The sequence below is a fragment of the Dendrobates tinctorius genome, unplaced genomic scaffold (assembly GCF_039654945.1).
Source record: "Dendrobates tinctorius isolate UK_male_01 unplaced genomic scaffold, ASM3965494v1 ptg000011l, whole genome shotgun sequence".
In the NCBI taxonomy this organism is placed as follows: Eukaryota; Metazoa; Chordata; class Amphibia; order Anura; family Dendrobatidae; genus Dendrobates; species Dendrobates tinctorius.
In genome coordinates this window covers 76,981,001-76,995,958 of record NW_027361679.1, presented here as the reverse complement: position 1 = coordinate 76,995,958, position 14,958 = coordinate 76,981,001, and the positions used below count along the sequence as shown (strand labels likewise).

Sequence of the window (14,958 nt, the reverse complement as noted above, 5' to 3'; positions counted from 1 at the left end):
CCACTGCCTCGTTGAATAACACTGGTCAGTCAGAGTGCGGTTTTTTTACGGTGAGCACTCGGACCTAAAGTACGGTCATGTGCACAAGCCCTTGCTATGATTACTTTCAAGAGAAACTCCCATAAAGGGGTTTTCTGGGACTTTAATATTGATGGCCTATCATTAGAGACCCAAGCCAATCAGTTGTTACCAATGATGGCAGTGGTAAACAACTGCACAGCATAGCTCTGTCAATGGAATAGTGGTCATAGTTAGAGTTGAGCGAATAACTTTGATGCCCCGCTTATTCGTCAAGCTACAGCGCTTGCCGAATAATCTACAGCGGTAACCCGGCTTCCTAGATCTCGAAGGCTGATCAGCTGTTCGGCTCCGCAGCTGCATGTGTTGCGGCTGTGTCAGTCACAGCACATGCATGGAGAGCCCAACACAGGTTCTCCATGAATGTGCTGTGACACAGCCGCGACACATGCAGCTGCGGCGATCAGCTGTTGAGCCGGCAAGATCCAGGAAGCCGGGTTCCTGCTGTAGCTTATTCGGCAAGTGCTATAGCTTGCAGAATAAGCGGGGAACCGAAGATATTCGCTCAACTCTAGTCACGGTTGGGTACTGCGTATTCACTCCTCATTAATTTGAATAAGGTCGATCTGTAGTACCCCGCTGCGGCCACTATACAGTTGACAGAGCTGTGCAACTGACCATTTTGACCGCTGAAGTACAGGCAGCATGAATCAGACACTAGTTACTGTATATTATTTTAGGCTGATATGTTTTGCTCTGACACACTGATGAAGGCAGCACGGTGGCTCAGTGATTAGCACTGTTGCTTGGGGTTCAAATCCCACGATGAACAATCTCTGCAAGGAGTTTGTATGTTCTCCGTGGGTTTCCTCCGAGAACTCCAGTTTCCTTCCACACTTCAATGATAAACTGATAGGGAATTTAGATTGTGAGCCCCATTGGGCACAGTGATGATGATTTCTGTAAAGTGCTGTGGAATATGATAGAGCTATATAAGTAAGCATAATAAATAACTGCTGAGTTTCAGAGAAAACATACTTTGAAAGGACAGGACAGGAGTGACTGACTAGTCCAAGAGACAGGTAACTTGCAGTTTCTCACCGCCCTACTCCCCTATAAGTAACACCTTATGTGTATATAGGGAGAAATCTGTCAAGTCTAGACAGTCTCAGCCTTTCAAGGTAGGTAGACACGTTTACCATACAGATCCACGTTTGTATAAAATAGGCTTCTTTATTTTAAATTAAATAAAAACCTCGGTACACACCATACGAAAAATTAAAACTGAGAACTAAGAGCAAGTGATTATGGGAAACAAGGTTTATACCAGTATTTTTCACTTGACCATATGCAGTGATCAAGGACAGTGTTCTGAAACACGTTTGGCAGTTTTAATTTTTTGTATGGTGTGAACCAAGGTTTTTTATATTTTATATGAAAGAAGATTGTTCTATACGAACAAAGATCCCTATACTGAATTTCTCTACATTGGATATTTGGCCTTGTTACCCTCTAAGCTATCCGTGTATTGGATCTGGTTGAGTCTGTGATTGGGACCACAAGTGAGATTCCTTTTTTTAATAACTATACCCACTTTAATATTATTTGCAGCATCATCTACCACAATATGTGTGGGCAAAAAGATCCTCACATCCACTTTACTTAGCAGCACTTACAAGAGAACTGTAGGTCTTGTAAAATCGTCTTCTATAAACACGACCACTGGGGCACCGTAAAGCTATGGTGACGACCTTTAAAAAAAAAAAATTGTCAGAAAACAGGCATGTAACACGTAAAAAACTGACTTTGTAAAAAAGTGTCTATATAATTTCATTTTAAATTAATTTCAATGGTAGTTGTGCAACGCCTCTACGAATTTATTAATTTTCCTATGTTACCATGTTACATAAAGGCTGTGTGGAAAATATCTGTATCAATGTCTACAGCCATGGCCAAAAGTTTAGAGAATGACACAAATATTATATTTTCACATGATCTGCTGGCCTCTGGTTTTTATGTGTGTTTGTCAGATGTTTTTATCACATACAGAAATATAATTGCAATCATATTATGAGTAACAAAAGGTTATATTGACAGTTAGAATGAGTTAATGCAGCAAGTCAATATTTGCAGTGTTGAACCTTCTTTTTCAGGACCTCAGCAATTCTCTCTGGCATGCTCTCAATCAACTTCTGGATCAAATCCTGACTGATAGCAGTCCATTCTTGCAAAATCAATGCTTTTATTTTGTCTGAATTTGAAGGTTTTTGTTTGTCCACCCGTCTCTTGATGATTGACCACAAGTTCTCAATGGGATTAAGATCTGGGGAGTTTCCAGGCCATGGTCCCAAAATCTCTGTTTTGTTCCCTGAGCCATTTAGTTATCACCTTTGCTTTATGGCAAGGTGCTCCATCATGTTGAAAAAGGCATTGTTGATTGCCAAACTGCTCTTGGACAGTTGGGAGAAGTTGCTCTTGGAGGACATTCTGGTACCATTTATTCATGGCTGTGTTTTTAGGCAAGACTGAGAGAGAGCCCATTCCCTTGGCTGAGAAGCCACCCCACACATGAATGGTTTCAGGATGCTTGACAGTTGGCATGAGACAAGACTGGTGGTAGCGCTCACCTGGTCTTCTCCAAATAAGCCGTTTTCCAGATGTCCCAAACAATCGAAAAGGGGATTCATCAGAGAAAATTACTTTACCCCAGTCCTCAGCAGTCCACTCCCTGTACCTCTTGCAGAATATCAGTCTGTCCATGATGTTTTTTCTGGAGAGAAGTGGCTTCTTTGCTGCCCTCCTTGAGACCAGGCCTTGCTCCAAGAGTCTCCGCCTCACAGTGCGTGCAGATGCACTCACACCTGCCTGCTGCCATTCCTGAGCAAGCTCTGCACTGCTGGTAGCCCGATCCGCAGCTGAAACACTTTTAAGAGACGGTCCTGGCGCTTGCTGGTCTTTCTTGGGCGCCCTGGAGCCTTTTTGGCAACAAGGGAACCTCTCTCCTTGAAGTTCTTGATGATGCGATAGATTGTTGACTGAGGTGCAATCTTTCTAGCTGAGATACTCTTCCCTGTTAGGCCATTTTTGTGCAGTGCAATGATGACTGCACGTGTTTCTTTAGAGATAACCATGGTTAACAGAAGAGAAACAATGATGCCAAGCACCAGCCTCCTTTTAAAGTGTCCAGTGGTGTCATTCTTACTTAATCATGACAGATTGATCTCCAGCCCTGTCCTCATCAACACCCACACCTGTGTTAATGGAGCAATCACTGAAACGATGTTAGCTGGTCCTTTTAAGGCAGGGCTGCAATGATGTTGAAATGTGTTTTGGGGGATAAAGTTCATTTTCTAGGCAAATATTGACTTTGCAAGTAATTGCGGTTAAGCTGATCACTCTTTATAACATTCTGGAGTATATGCAAATTGCCATTAGAAAAAAATGAAGCAGTAGACTTTGTAAAAATTAATATTTGTGTCATTCTCAAAACTTTTGGCCATGACTGTATTTTATTGCATCTACCAAAACCAGCCCAATTTTACCCACAGTTACGTATAGGAAACTTGTACTGCTCTTTAGCAGTCTAAATGTAATCCAGGTATTTCATTTTACGTCGTAAATATACAGTGCCTTGCGAAAGTATTCGGCCCCCTGGAACTTTTCAACCTTTTCCCACATATCATGCTTCAAACATAAAGATACCAAATGTAAATTTTTGGTGAAGAATCAACAACAAGTGGGACACAATTGTGAAGTTGAATGAAATTTATTGGTTATTTTAAATGTTTGTGGAAATTTAAAAACTGAAAAGGATGAAAAGTTCCAGGGGGCCGTAAGACACTGTAACTCAAGTCAGTTGGGGATGAAGGGCTCATACTCTTCTGCGTATAAATCGGACGACCGCAAGCCAATAAAAAAAAAATTTGATTGCGCTCTGTTATTCACTGATTTAGTGTTCATCTGCAATTTTTTTTTCTCAGCTTGGATTAGACTGATAAAAAAAATTGCAGGATGCTATGAGTGGTCGCGTATATTGGACGAGACTCGGCAATGCAAATCAATAGGTTGGAGAAAAAAAAAAATTGAACGGCACAAGGACCATGTATGTGCCGTCCAATTTTTATGCATATATCTCATAAGAAACCAAACATTTCATCAGCCATGTAGAGAAAAGAACCATCAGGATATATAGATATCAGTGAGATATACAATTAGTGCAGTGCGCGTGTAGTTTACTGTACATGTATTTAGCTAATAAATATACAATTAAATGAAAAAAAATGACGTGGAGTCCCCCTTATTTTTAATAACCAGCTGAATGAAAGCAGACAAAAAATATTGTGGGTCACAGCCTATGAACTGCGGTAACCGTACTGATGTCACCGCTCTCAGTGTGAGAACCATTGGTAAAGTTGCCGCAGTTAATCGGCTGTGAACTGCAATAACCTTAGTGACGTCCGCGCTCGTCACAGCAAGCGGATTCACACGCTATTCTGTGTGTTCCAGCGGTCGTGGTGAGCGGTCACATTACTGATGTCACACACAACCTCCAGATGTAGCAGAGTCAAGGATCGTCATTAATATCAGCTCACAGCTGTCTATTTAGCTTTGCTGGTTATTAAAAAATAGGGGATCGACCCCTTTGTAATAACCAGTAAAGGATAAGTAGACAGTTGTGAGCTGACATTAATAGCCTGGGAAGATCCATGGACAGTGTCCCATTCCCACAATAATAACAGCAGCCCCCAGCTGTCTGCTTTTCCTCAGCTGGTTATTTAAAAATAAGGAGGGGTCCCATGCCATTTATTGTTAAATTATTTACTTAAAAGGTTTAAAAAGGCTAAGCACCCTTTAGTGCCACATGTAAGGCACTAAAGGGTGGTAGTTTGTTATATGTAGGGTAGGTATTAACCCCTTCGCGACCCAGCCTGTTTTCACCTTTCTGACCAGGCCAATGTTTACAATTCTGACCACTGTATCTTTATGAGGTAATAACTCTGGAACACTTCAACGGATCCCACTGATTCTGAGAATGTTTTCTCGTGACATACTATACTTTATGATAGCAATAACATTTCTTTGATATGACTTGCGTTTTTTTGTGGAAATTTGGCTAAAATTTCCCAATTTTTCAAATTTTAATATTCATGCCCTTAACCTCTAAGGGTGGTTTGCACGTTAATGACCGGGCCAATTTTTACAATTCTGACCAATGTCTCTTTATGAGGTAATAACTCTGGAACGCTTCCATGGATCCTGGTGATTCTGACATTGTTTCTCCTTCGCCTCTTTGAGGGACACAGGACTGTGGGTGTATGCTACTGCCACCAGGAGGCTGACACTAAGTGAATGAAAAAAAGGTTAGCTTCTCCTCCGCAGTATACACCCTCGCCCTGGTTGCCGGCGAGACCAGTTCAAGCTTAGCGTCCACAGGAGGCACACGTCTGGTCTTTTTCCCCAGAATTTTTTCTTTTTTACTTTCCATGAAGATGAGACAGGGGTGACGGACCCTATTGAAAGGGTCCGATCTCCCCAAACCATCAACGCGCAAGCACGTGCGAGTGTCGCCTCCACGTATCCTTTCTTGCAATGTGGGACTTGATGCCGGACTCAGCCCTGACCACCCTGAGGTATTGAAACCCTAGGCTGTACACAGGCACAGGTACAGTCTGTACCACCAATGCAAAGACTGCGGTGGTGGAAGGAGGCGGACAGTCCCTCTCCTCTTCCTTGGTAAGGAACGAGGGAGCCAGGGTGCCTGCACATAGCCCCCTCTACCCCCACACACACCTGACAGGCTGGCAGCTGAAGCGCTCCATGAGATCAGGACAGGGGGCACGGAAAGAGGGTGGGCTGGGAGGGCTCCTGTGGATGTCCTGCACTAACGAGGGCAATTGACCGTCCTTCCTGTACGGCTCAGCTTTCGCTGCAAGATTAGCCAAAGCGGCTGTTCCTCCTGCGCGTGGAGCACGGCGCTGCCTCTTCATCGCTGACCGACGTGGGAACTTTTTCCTGGCTCCTAGTTGGCCTAGGCCGCGGGCGGGAGTCCCGCCCACTGACGCCCATTTTCTGGCAGCCCGCCCCCCGTGTCCTCAGCCCGGTGCTGTAAATTTAGGCCCTGACTTCAGCATGTGCTAGGCCATGGCCGGACGCCACGCCCCCAGGCACGCCTACTTCCAGGGGGCGCGCCCACTCGCGAGGCACAAATTATGAAGTTAGGAGCAGCCCAGACCCCTCCTGCTGCACTTCAGGATGCTTAGGGGCGCAGGACTGTGGGTAAGTGCTTCTACCCCTCCCCTCCAGCCGGGCAGCTATACTAATGGCGTCACTGCCGCAGGCCATGCCAGTCAGCAGGAAACCCGGGCACGCAGGCCTAGAGGACCAAGCCTCATACGGTGCTAATTGCCACATGAACCTCCTGTCAGCCCGCTTTTCCGCAGGCACAGAGTTATGCGAGGCCTGCGATTCCCAACGCGCCCAGGAGCCCCCCTGCAACCAAACCCCCGGAATGGGCTCTGTCTTTGTCGCAGTCTATGGCATCACTAACGAGGGCAATTGAGTCCCTTCAGGCCCCAGATAGGGGCAAGGACAGTGGCTTGCCTGTCCTGGAGAAATCCTCGACCTTACAGGAGCCTCGGGCCTGCAGGGGCCGCTCTCACTCTAGGCAGACGAGGGGGAAACAAACCTACACAGCATCACCCAGCCCGACTGGTGCCTCAGCATCTATGAGCTCTGCTCCTCACTCCCCTTCTCTGGGGGATGACTGTGAGCAAAACTCGGATTACGATTCAGAGGAGCCCCTCAATTTGGAGGCACCTGGTTACCAGGAATCAGTTGACAGTCTCATTGAGGCTGTCAGCCAAACCTTGGGTATTGACGATGAATCCACCTTGACCTCAGGTCATATGGTGTCATTCAAACGGGTCACACGGCCTCATAGACTCACCCAGAGTTTGAGGACATAGTGCAATGACACAGGGAGCGGCTAAACAAACGCTTCGAAGGACAGAGGGCACTGGATGCAAGATATCCGTTTGCCTGAGAACTTCGTGAAAGGTGGGCAGAGCCCATATCGGTAGATCCACCCGTATCACGGTTGGTATCAAGAACTCAATTATCCCTACCTAACAGTTCTTCTAATAAGGATCCCACTGACCGTCTCAATAGAGAGCCGAGCTCGCTTGGTGTTTGAGGCCTCAGGATCAGCCCTCTCTCCCTCTTGCACGGCAACTTGGGTAGCAAAGGCCATGATTTCCTGGTCAGAGTCATCAAATGCAGCTTTGCAGAGCCTGGACCTACCGTCGGAGGTAGCCGAGATCGCAAATCAGATAATCCTGGCAGGAGGCTGTTTGATTAACGCATCCTGGAATGCAGCTAACCGCGCAGCACTGGCTGCTGCAAATGCGATTTGCATCAGGGAAGCCCTATGGTTGAGAACATGGCGAGCCTACCCAACTTCCAAGAAATCCCTAACTTCTTTGCCCTATCAGAGCAGCAGAGTGTTCAGTGAGAAGCTAGATCAGCTTATCTCCGACACCACAGGGGGGAAAAGCAACTTTCTCCCACAACAGGGGGCTAAGAAGCCATTCCGTCACCAGCGTCAAACACAGTTTTGACCGCCAGCTCAGGTCGGTCCAATCAGGGCAGAGATCGTCAGATCTCATATAGAACCAACCCATTGGAGAGGATGAGTTCCAACCAGCCAAAATCAGGGGGATCAAGGTCCCACAGGTTCACGGCCGAATGACTGGAGGAATTTCTGGTAAACACCTGCAGAGTAGGCGGGTGCCTGCTCTGGTTTCATCATGTCTGGCTCACCGTCGTACATGACGCGTGGGTAGGAGAGCTGGTGTCTTCTGGGTACAGGATAGTATTTATCAGTCACCCCCAAACGATTTTTCCTGTTTCGTCCTCCCAGATCTGAAACCCAGGCACGCACCTCATTCGAAGCCGTCAAGTCTCTCAGGCGCAGTGGAGTGATCATCCCTGTACTGGAAAAAGAGATTTCAGGGTTTCTACTCCAACCTGTTTGTGGTCCCCAAAAAAGGAACGGAACCGTAAGGCTCATTCTGGACCTGAGGCTTCTGAACAGGTTTTGTCAAGATAACACATTTGCGGATGGAATCTCTCCGCTCGGTCATATCTGCCATGGAAAAGGGGAGAATATTTGTCCTCTATCGACATCCAAGGTGCCTACCGGCACATCTCCATTTTTTTCCCTCGCATCAAAGGTTCTTACAGTTGCCATCAGCAACCTGCATCACAGCCTTACCCTTCGGGCTAGCCACCGCCCCCAGAGTATTCACAAGGGTCATGGAGGCCGTCATGTCCATCCTGCATGCCCGGGGCATAATCATCTGGCCTTATCTGGACGACCTTCTGGTCAAGGGCCCATCTTTTCAGTCTTGCGAAGAGAGCGTCAACATCACGCTGGATACACTTCTTCGCCTAGGGTGGCTGGGGAATTTGAAGTTCTGAAGTTTTCCCCTATTCCAATTCACAACATTTTCTTTCGAGGGATGATCTTTTACGCTTCCCGAGGGTTGGAAATTCTCCCTCGGGACAAGGCCCTAGCACTCCGGCAGGGAGCCTGGGCACTTCGCCAGCCGATCTCTCGTACCATCTGAATTGGCATGAAGGTCTTAGGGAAAATGGTGGCAGCAATAGAGGCTGTTCCATTTGCCCAGCTACATCTTCGTCCCTTGCAGCACGCCATCTTGGCAGCTTAGGACAAGAAACCCTTTCACCCCCGACCACCAGTGCCAGTTGTCCGCACCAGTCAGAAAGGCTCCCAGATGGTGGACGTTGAGTCCCTTCCTTCTGCAGGGGAAGCCTTTTCCTCCAAACCATTGGTTGATGGTTACGACCGACGCCAGTCTCCTCGGATGGGGAGCAGTATTTCGCCACCACACAGCCCAAGGATGTTGGTCACCTCGGAAATCACGCCTCCCGACCAACCTTTTAAAAATTCTGGCGATTAGGCTGGCTTTGCAGCACATTCATCATCTCCTCCTGGCAGGACGCCCTGTCCGAAATCAATCAAGACAATGCCACGGCAGGGGCTTACATAAATCATCAGGGGGGGTAGCCGCAGCAGGACGGCCATGCTCAAGGCAAAGCATATCCTTTGCTGGGCCGAGAGAAATCACTCTGTGATCTCGGCAGTTCACATTCCAGGCGTGGAGAACTGGGCGGCGATCTTTCTCAGCCGGCAGGGTCTCGCGTCCAGGGTATGGCCACTCCATCCCGAGTTTTTTCCAACAGATTTTCCAACATTGGGGAACCTCAGAAGTGGACATAATGACCTCCAGGCTAAATGCCAAGATACCCAGGTTTGTCGCTCGGTCTCGGGACCCACAGGCAATCGCCGTGGACACGTTGGTCCTCACATGGAACCAGTTTTCACCTCTCGTACCTGTTTCCTCCGCTTCCACTGCTTCCGAAGGTCTCAGGAAGTTCAAGGCATAGGGGTTTCCAGTAATACTGATTGCCCCAGATTGGCCTCAGGGTACACAGATTTAGTGCAGCTACTCGTCGACATCACCTGGCGGCTGCCAGAGCACCCAGACCTACTTTCCCAGGGCCCGATCTACCACCAGAACCCAGAGGCCCTGTATTTGGCAGCTTAGCCGTTGAATCTTGGATCTAGGCCCAGGCCGGGTTCGGCCGGAAGGTGGTGGCTGCCATGGTTAGTGCCCGGAAGCCCACCTCAGCACGTGTTTACCACCTCGCCTGGGACGTTTTCTTCTCACGGTGTAGGGACTGCGGTTATCCTCCACTGAGATTTTCCATTCCTAACATTTTTAGCTCTTCTCCAGTCTGGCCTAGACTCAGGTTTAGCTCCAAGATCTCTCAGGAGACAGATTTCGGCCTTATCCACCCTGTTCCAGCGTAGAATTGCTACCAATCTGCAGGTAAAGACCCTCAGCCAGGGGGTCTCCAGCTTGATACGCCCCTATAGGGTCCCTCTGGATGCCTGGGGCCTTAAAGCTGCTTTCACACATCCGGCTTTTTGAATCCGGCACGATGCGGAGAAATTTGGAACAACCGGATCCGGTTTTGTCCCATAGAGTTGTATTGTCGCCGCACCGTGCCGGATGGGAATGCGGCGCATCCGGTTTTTGCCGGATACGGCAAGAAGTAGCCATCCGGCGTCTGCAAAAAACGTTTGCTGCAACGTTTTTTGACAGCGCCGGACCGGTTTTTCTCACAGCGCATGCGCGGAGACTGAGTTCCGCGCTGCTCTTTTAAATGTGGGCACCACCGTATCCGGCCACGCAGGCATCCGGTGTCTCCGGCACATCCCGGATCCGCCCCTACAGCTTTTCGCCGCACAAAGCCGGATGTGTGAAAGAAGCCTAACCTGGTCCTAAGCGGTCTGCAGGAAGCTCCGTTTGAACCACTACAGGGTGTCTCTTTGGCATACCTTTCCTGGATGGTGGTGTTCCTCGTGGCTATAACGTCAATTAGACGGGTCTCGGAGCTGGCGGCTCTATCCTGTCGAGCCCTCTGTCTGTTTTTCCACAAGGATAAGGTGGTTTTCAGGTCGACTCCTCCTTTTTTCTGCCAAAGGTAGTTTCCTCATCTCACTTAATTGAGGATGTTGTCTTGCCCTTTTTTCTGCTCAGCACCGGTACACAGGGTGGAAAAGGCGCTGCATATGTGGGATCTGGTGAGAGCTCTAAGGAGGTACATGTCACGGACGGCATCTTTTCGTTAGACAGACATGCTGTTCGTGCTTCCCGAGGGTCGCAGGAAGGGGCTCGCTGCCTCAGGATCGACCATAACCAGGTGGATTCGCTTGGCTATGCAAGAGTCTTACCACATAAGAGGCGCACATGTTCCAGCAGGGATCAGAGCACACTCCGCTCGGGAGGTGGTCGCCTCTTGGGCTCTTCAGCACCAGGCTTTGGTGAAGCAGGTCTGCAAAGCGACAACCTGCTCCAGTCTGCACACATTCTGGATGCACTACAATATCCATACTCAGGCTTCAGCATACGCGAGCCTGGGTAGAAGGATTCTCCAAGCAGCGGTGGTGCACCTTTAGACAAGAGGTGTGTATAGCTTGGACCGGTGAGTCTACTTCCCACCCAGGGACTGCTTTATATCGTCCCACAGTCCTGTGTCCCCCAATGAGGTGAAGGAGAAACAGGGATTTTTGTGATAACTCACCGTAAAATTCTTTCTCCGAGACGCTCATTGGGGGACACAGCACCCACCCTGTTAGCCAATTGGTCCCTTTTTTGTTTGTTAATATGTATTTATGATAAAAGGTGGGTCTTTCCAGACATGTTGTTACCTGCATTAAGGTTTATTTTGTCTGTGTTTTTCATCTCCTACTGCTTTTGCACCAAACTGGTCTTGCAGGCAACCAGGGCAATGGTGTATACTGCGGATGAGGAGCTAACCATTTTTTCATTTACTTAGTGTCAGCCTCCTGGCGGCAGTAGCATACACCCACAGTCCTATGTCCCCCAATGAGCGTCTCGGAGAAAACGATTTTATGGTGAGTTATCACAAAAATCCCTTTTTTGTGACATATTGTACTTCAAGTTAGTGGTAAAATTTCATTCATATAGCTTGTGATTTGTGAAAAAAACGGAAATTTGGCGAAAATTTTGAAAATTTCGCAGTTTTCCAACTTTGAATTTTCATGGCCTTAAATCACAGAGATATGGCACACAAAATACTTAATAAGTAACATTTCCCACATGTCTACTTTACATCAGCACAATTTTGGAACCAAAATTTTTTTTTGTTAGGAAGTTATAAGGGCTAAACGTTGACCAGCAATTTCTCATTTTTACGACACCATTTTTTTTTTTAGGGACCACATCACATTTGAAGTCACTTTGAGGGATCTATATAATAGAAAATACCCAAAAGTGACACCATTCTAAAAACTGCACCCTTCAAGGTGCTCAAAACCACATTCAAGAAGTTTATTAACCCTTCAGGTGCTTCACAGGAATTTTTTGAATGTTTAAAAAAAAAAAATGAACATTTAACTTTTTTTCACAAAAATATTAATTCAGGTCCAATTTTTTTTTATTTTACCAAGGGTAACAGGAGAAATTGGATAGCAAAAGTTATTGTGCAATTTCTCCTGAGTACGTTGATACCTGATATGTGGGGGAAACCATTGTTTCGGCGCATGGCAGAGCTCGGAAGGGAATTAGCACCGTTTGACTTTTTCAACGCAAAATTGGCTGGAATTGAGATCGGACGCCATATCGCGTTTGGAGAGCCGCTAATATGCCTAAACTGTGGAAACCCCACACAAGTGACCACATTTTGGAAACTATACCCCCCAAGGAACTTATCTAGATGTGTGGTGAGAACTTTAAACCCTCAAAGGGTTCACAGAAGTTTATAACATGCATGCATGTAAAATTAAAAAAATTGTATTTTTTCCAAAAAATGATCTTTTCACCCCCAATATTTATTTTCCTAAGGGAAACAGGGCCCCAAAAGTAATTGTGCAATTTGTCCCGAGTACGCTGATAACCCATATGTGGGGGTAAACCACTGTTTGGGCACATGGCAGAGCTTGGAAGGGAAGGAGCGCCGTTTGACTTTTTCAACGCAAAATTGGCTGGAATTGAGATTGGACGCCATGTCACGTTTGGAGAGCCCCTGATGTGCCTAAACAGTGGAAACTCCCCACAAGTGACCCCATTTTGGAAACTAGACCCCCCAAGGAACTTATCTAGATGTGTGGTGAGCACTTTGAACCCACAAGTGCTTCACAGAAGTTTATAACGCCCGGGCGTGAAAATAAAAAAAAATCATATATTTTTTCCACAAAAGTTGTTGTCCAATTTGTCCTGAGTAAGCTGATACCCCATATGTGGGAGAAAACTATTGTATGGGCACACGTTGGGGATCGGAGGGGACGTAGTGACGTTTTGGAATGCAGACTTTGATGGAATGGTCTGCGGGTGTCATGTCGCGTTTAGAGAGTCCCTGATGTGCCTAAACAGTGGAAACTAGAGATAAGCGACTTTGCCTTTTTAAGGGTCGAGTCGGGTTTCATGAAACCCGTCTTTCTCAAAAGTCGAGTCGATCGAAATCGGCCGACTATCGTGAAAAGTCGAAGGTCCGACTGAAACACGAAACCCAATGCAAGTCAATGGGGAAGCAAAGTCGGCAGGGAGTGGAGGACAGTAAACACACCTACATGCCGGACCGCTTTTTTAAATCTCTCTCTCTCTCTCCAACCCCCCCCCCCCCGGACGCTGCACATGTCATCTCGTTGCCCACAGTGTACGTCCTTGCTCAGTGGCTGAAAAAAGTCACGTGCAAGCTCACTGGGAAATCCGACTTTGGCGCTCGTTTTGCCGACCGCATGGCCGACTTCACGCTGTGGTCGGGTTTCGGTCGGCGACTTATGAATCTGGCCGACCTGTTTTGCTCAACTCTAGTGGAAACCTCCCACAAGTGACACCATTTTGGAAACTAGACCCCCCCAAGGAACTTATGTCTGGTGAGCACTTTGTACCCCCAAGAGCTTCACATAAGTTTATAACGTAGAGTCATAAACAAAGAAATAATCATATTTTTTTTCCACAAAAATGATCTTTTTGCCCCCAATTTTTTATTTTCCCAAGGGTAACAGGAGAAATTGGACCCCAAAAAGTTGGTGTGCAATTTGTCCTGAATAGACTGATACCCCATGTGGGGGTAAACCATTGTTTGGGTGCATGGCAGAGCTTGGAAGGGAAGGAGCACCGCTTGACTTTTTCAATGCAGAATTGGTTGGAATTGAGATCAGACGCCATGTCGCTTTGGAGAGCCCCTGATGTGCCGGAACAGTGGAAACCCCCCAATTCTAACTCCAACCCTAACCCCAACACACCCCTAACCCCAATCTCAACCCTAGCCCTAATGGGAAAATATGGAAATTAATACATTTTCTTAAATTTTTCCCTAACTAAGGGGGTGATAAAGGGGGGGTTTGATTTACTATTTATTGGGGGGTTTTATATTTGGCAGCTGTCATACGCTAAAAGACGCTTTTTATTGCAAAAAATAGGTTTTGCATCACCACATTTTGAGAACTATAATTTTTCCATTTTTTGACCCACAGAGTCATGTGAGGTCTTATTTTTTGCGGAACGAGTTGACGTTTTTATTGGTACCATTTTCAGGCACATGAGATTTTTAAATCGTTTTTTATTCCAATTTATGGGACGCAGAATGAACAAAACCCAGCAATTCATGAGTTTCTTTTTTTTTTTGGGGGGGGGGGGGGCGTTTACACCGTTCCGCGTGTTGTAAAATTGATAAAGCGGTTCTATTCTTTGGGTTAGTAAGATTACAGCGATACCTCATTTATATCTTTTTGTTGCTTTTATACAATAAAAACAATTTTATTTTAAAAAATAATTATTTTTGCATCTCTTTATTCTGTGAGCTATAACTTTTTCATTTTTTTGCTGATGACGCTGTATGGCAGCTTGTTTTTTGTGGGACAAGATGACGTTTTCAGCGGTACCATGTTTATTTATATCCGTCTTTTTGATTGCGTGTTATTGCACTTTATGCTCAGTTTTATAGGGCGGGTCGTTACGGACGCGGCGATACTAAATATGTGTATTTTTATAGTTTTTTTTATTTATTTAGGATTTTTTTAAAAATTATTTTTACACATTTTTTTTTTTTAACTTTATTATATTGTCCCAGTGTGGGACATCACTGTATTGTGTCAGATCGCTGATCTGATACTTTGCAGTGCACTGTGTCAGATCAGCGATCTGACAGGCAATGCAGGAGGCTTTCTGAGAGCCTGCTCTCAGCAGGCACGATCACCGTGGCCTCACGCTGAGCGCCGCGGTGATTGGGTGCGGCTGTCAGCTGTAGGGCATTTAACGCCTCTGATGTCGCTGTCAGTTCTGCCGTACTAGTACTGCTGCGGGCAGAAATGCAGTTCCCGCAGAG

The 14,958-nt window shown here is 46.6% G+C and overlaps 1 protein-coding gene across 5 annotated transcripts in view; it reads right to left on the bottom strand.

The window, feature by feature from the left end:
* UBXN8 (UBX domain protein 8) overlaps positions 1-14,958 on the bottom strand; it is an 84,316-nt gene that overhangs the window by 21,980 nt on the left and 47,378 nt on the right. For all 5 annotated transcript variants that reach the window (XR_012219959.1, XR_012219960.1, XM_073543451.1 and 2 more), the window contains exon 7: positions 1,695-1,769. Coding sequence is in view for 3 of the 5 variants with exons in the window: in XM_073543451.1 (XP_073399552.1) it covers positions 1,695-1,769 (75 nt within the window). In the remaining 2 variants the exon portion in view is untranslated. The remainder of the gene's footprint in view (positions 1-1,694; positions 1,770-14,958) is intronic.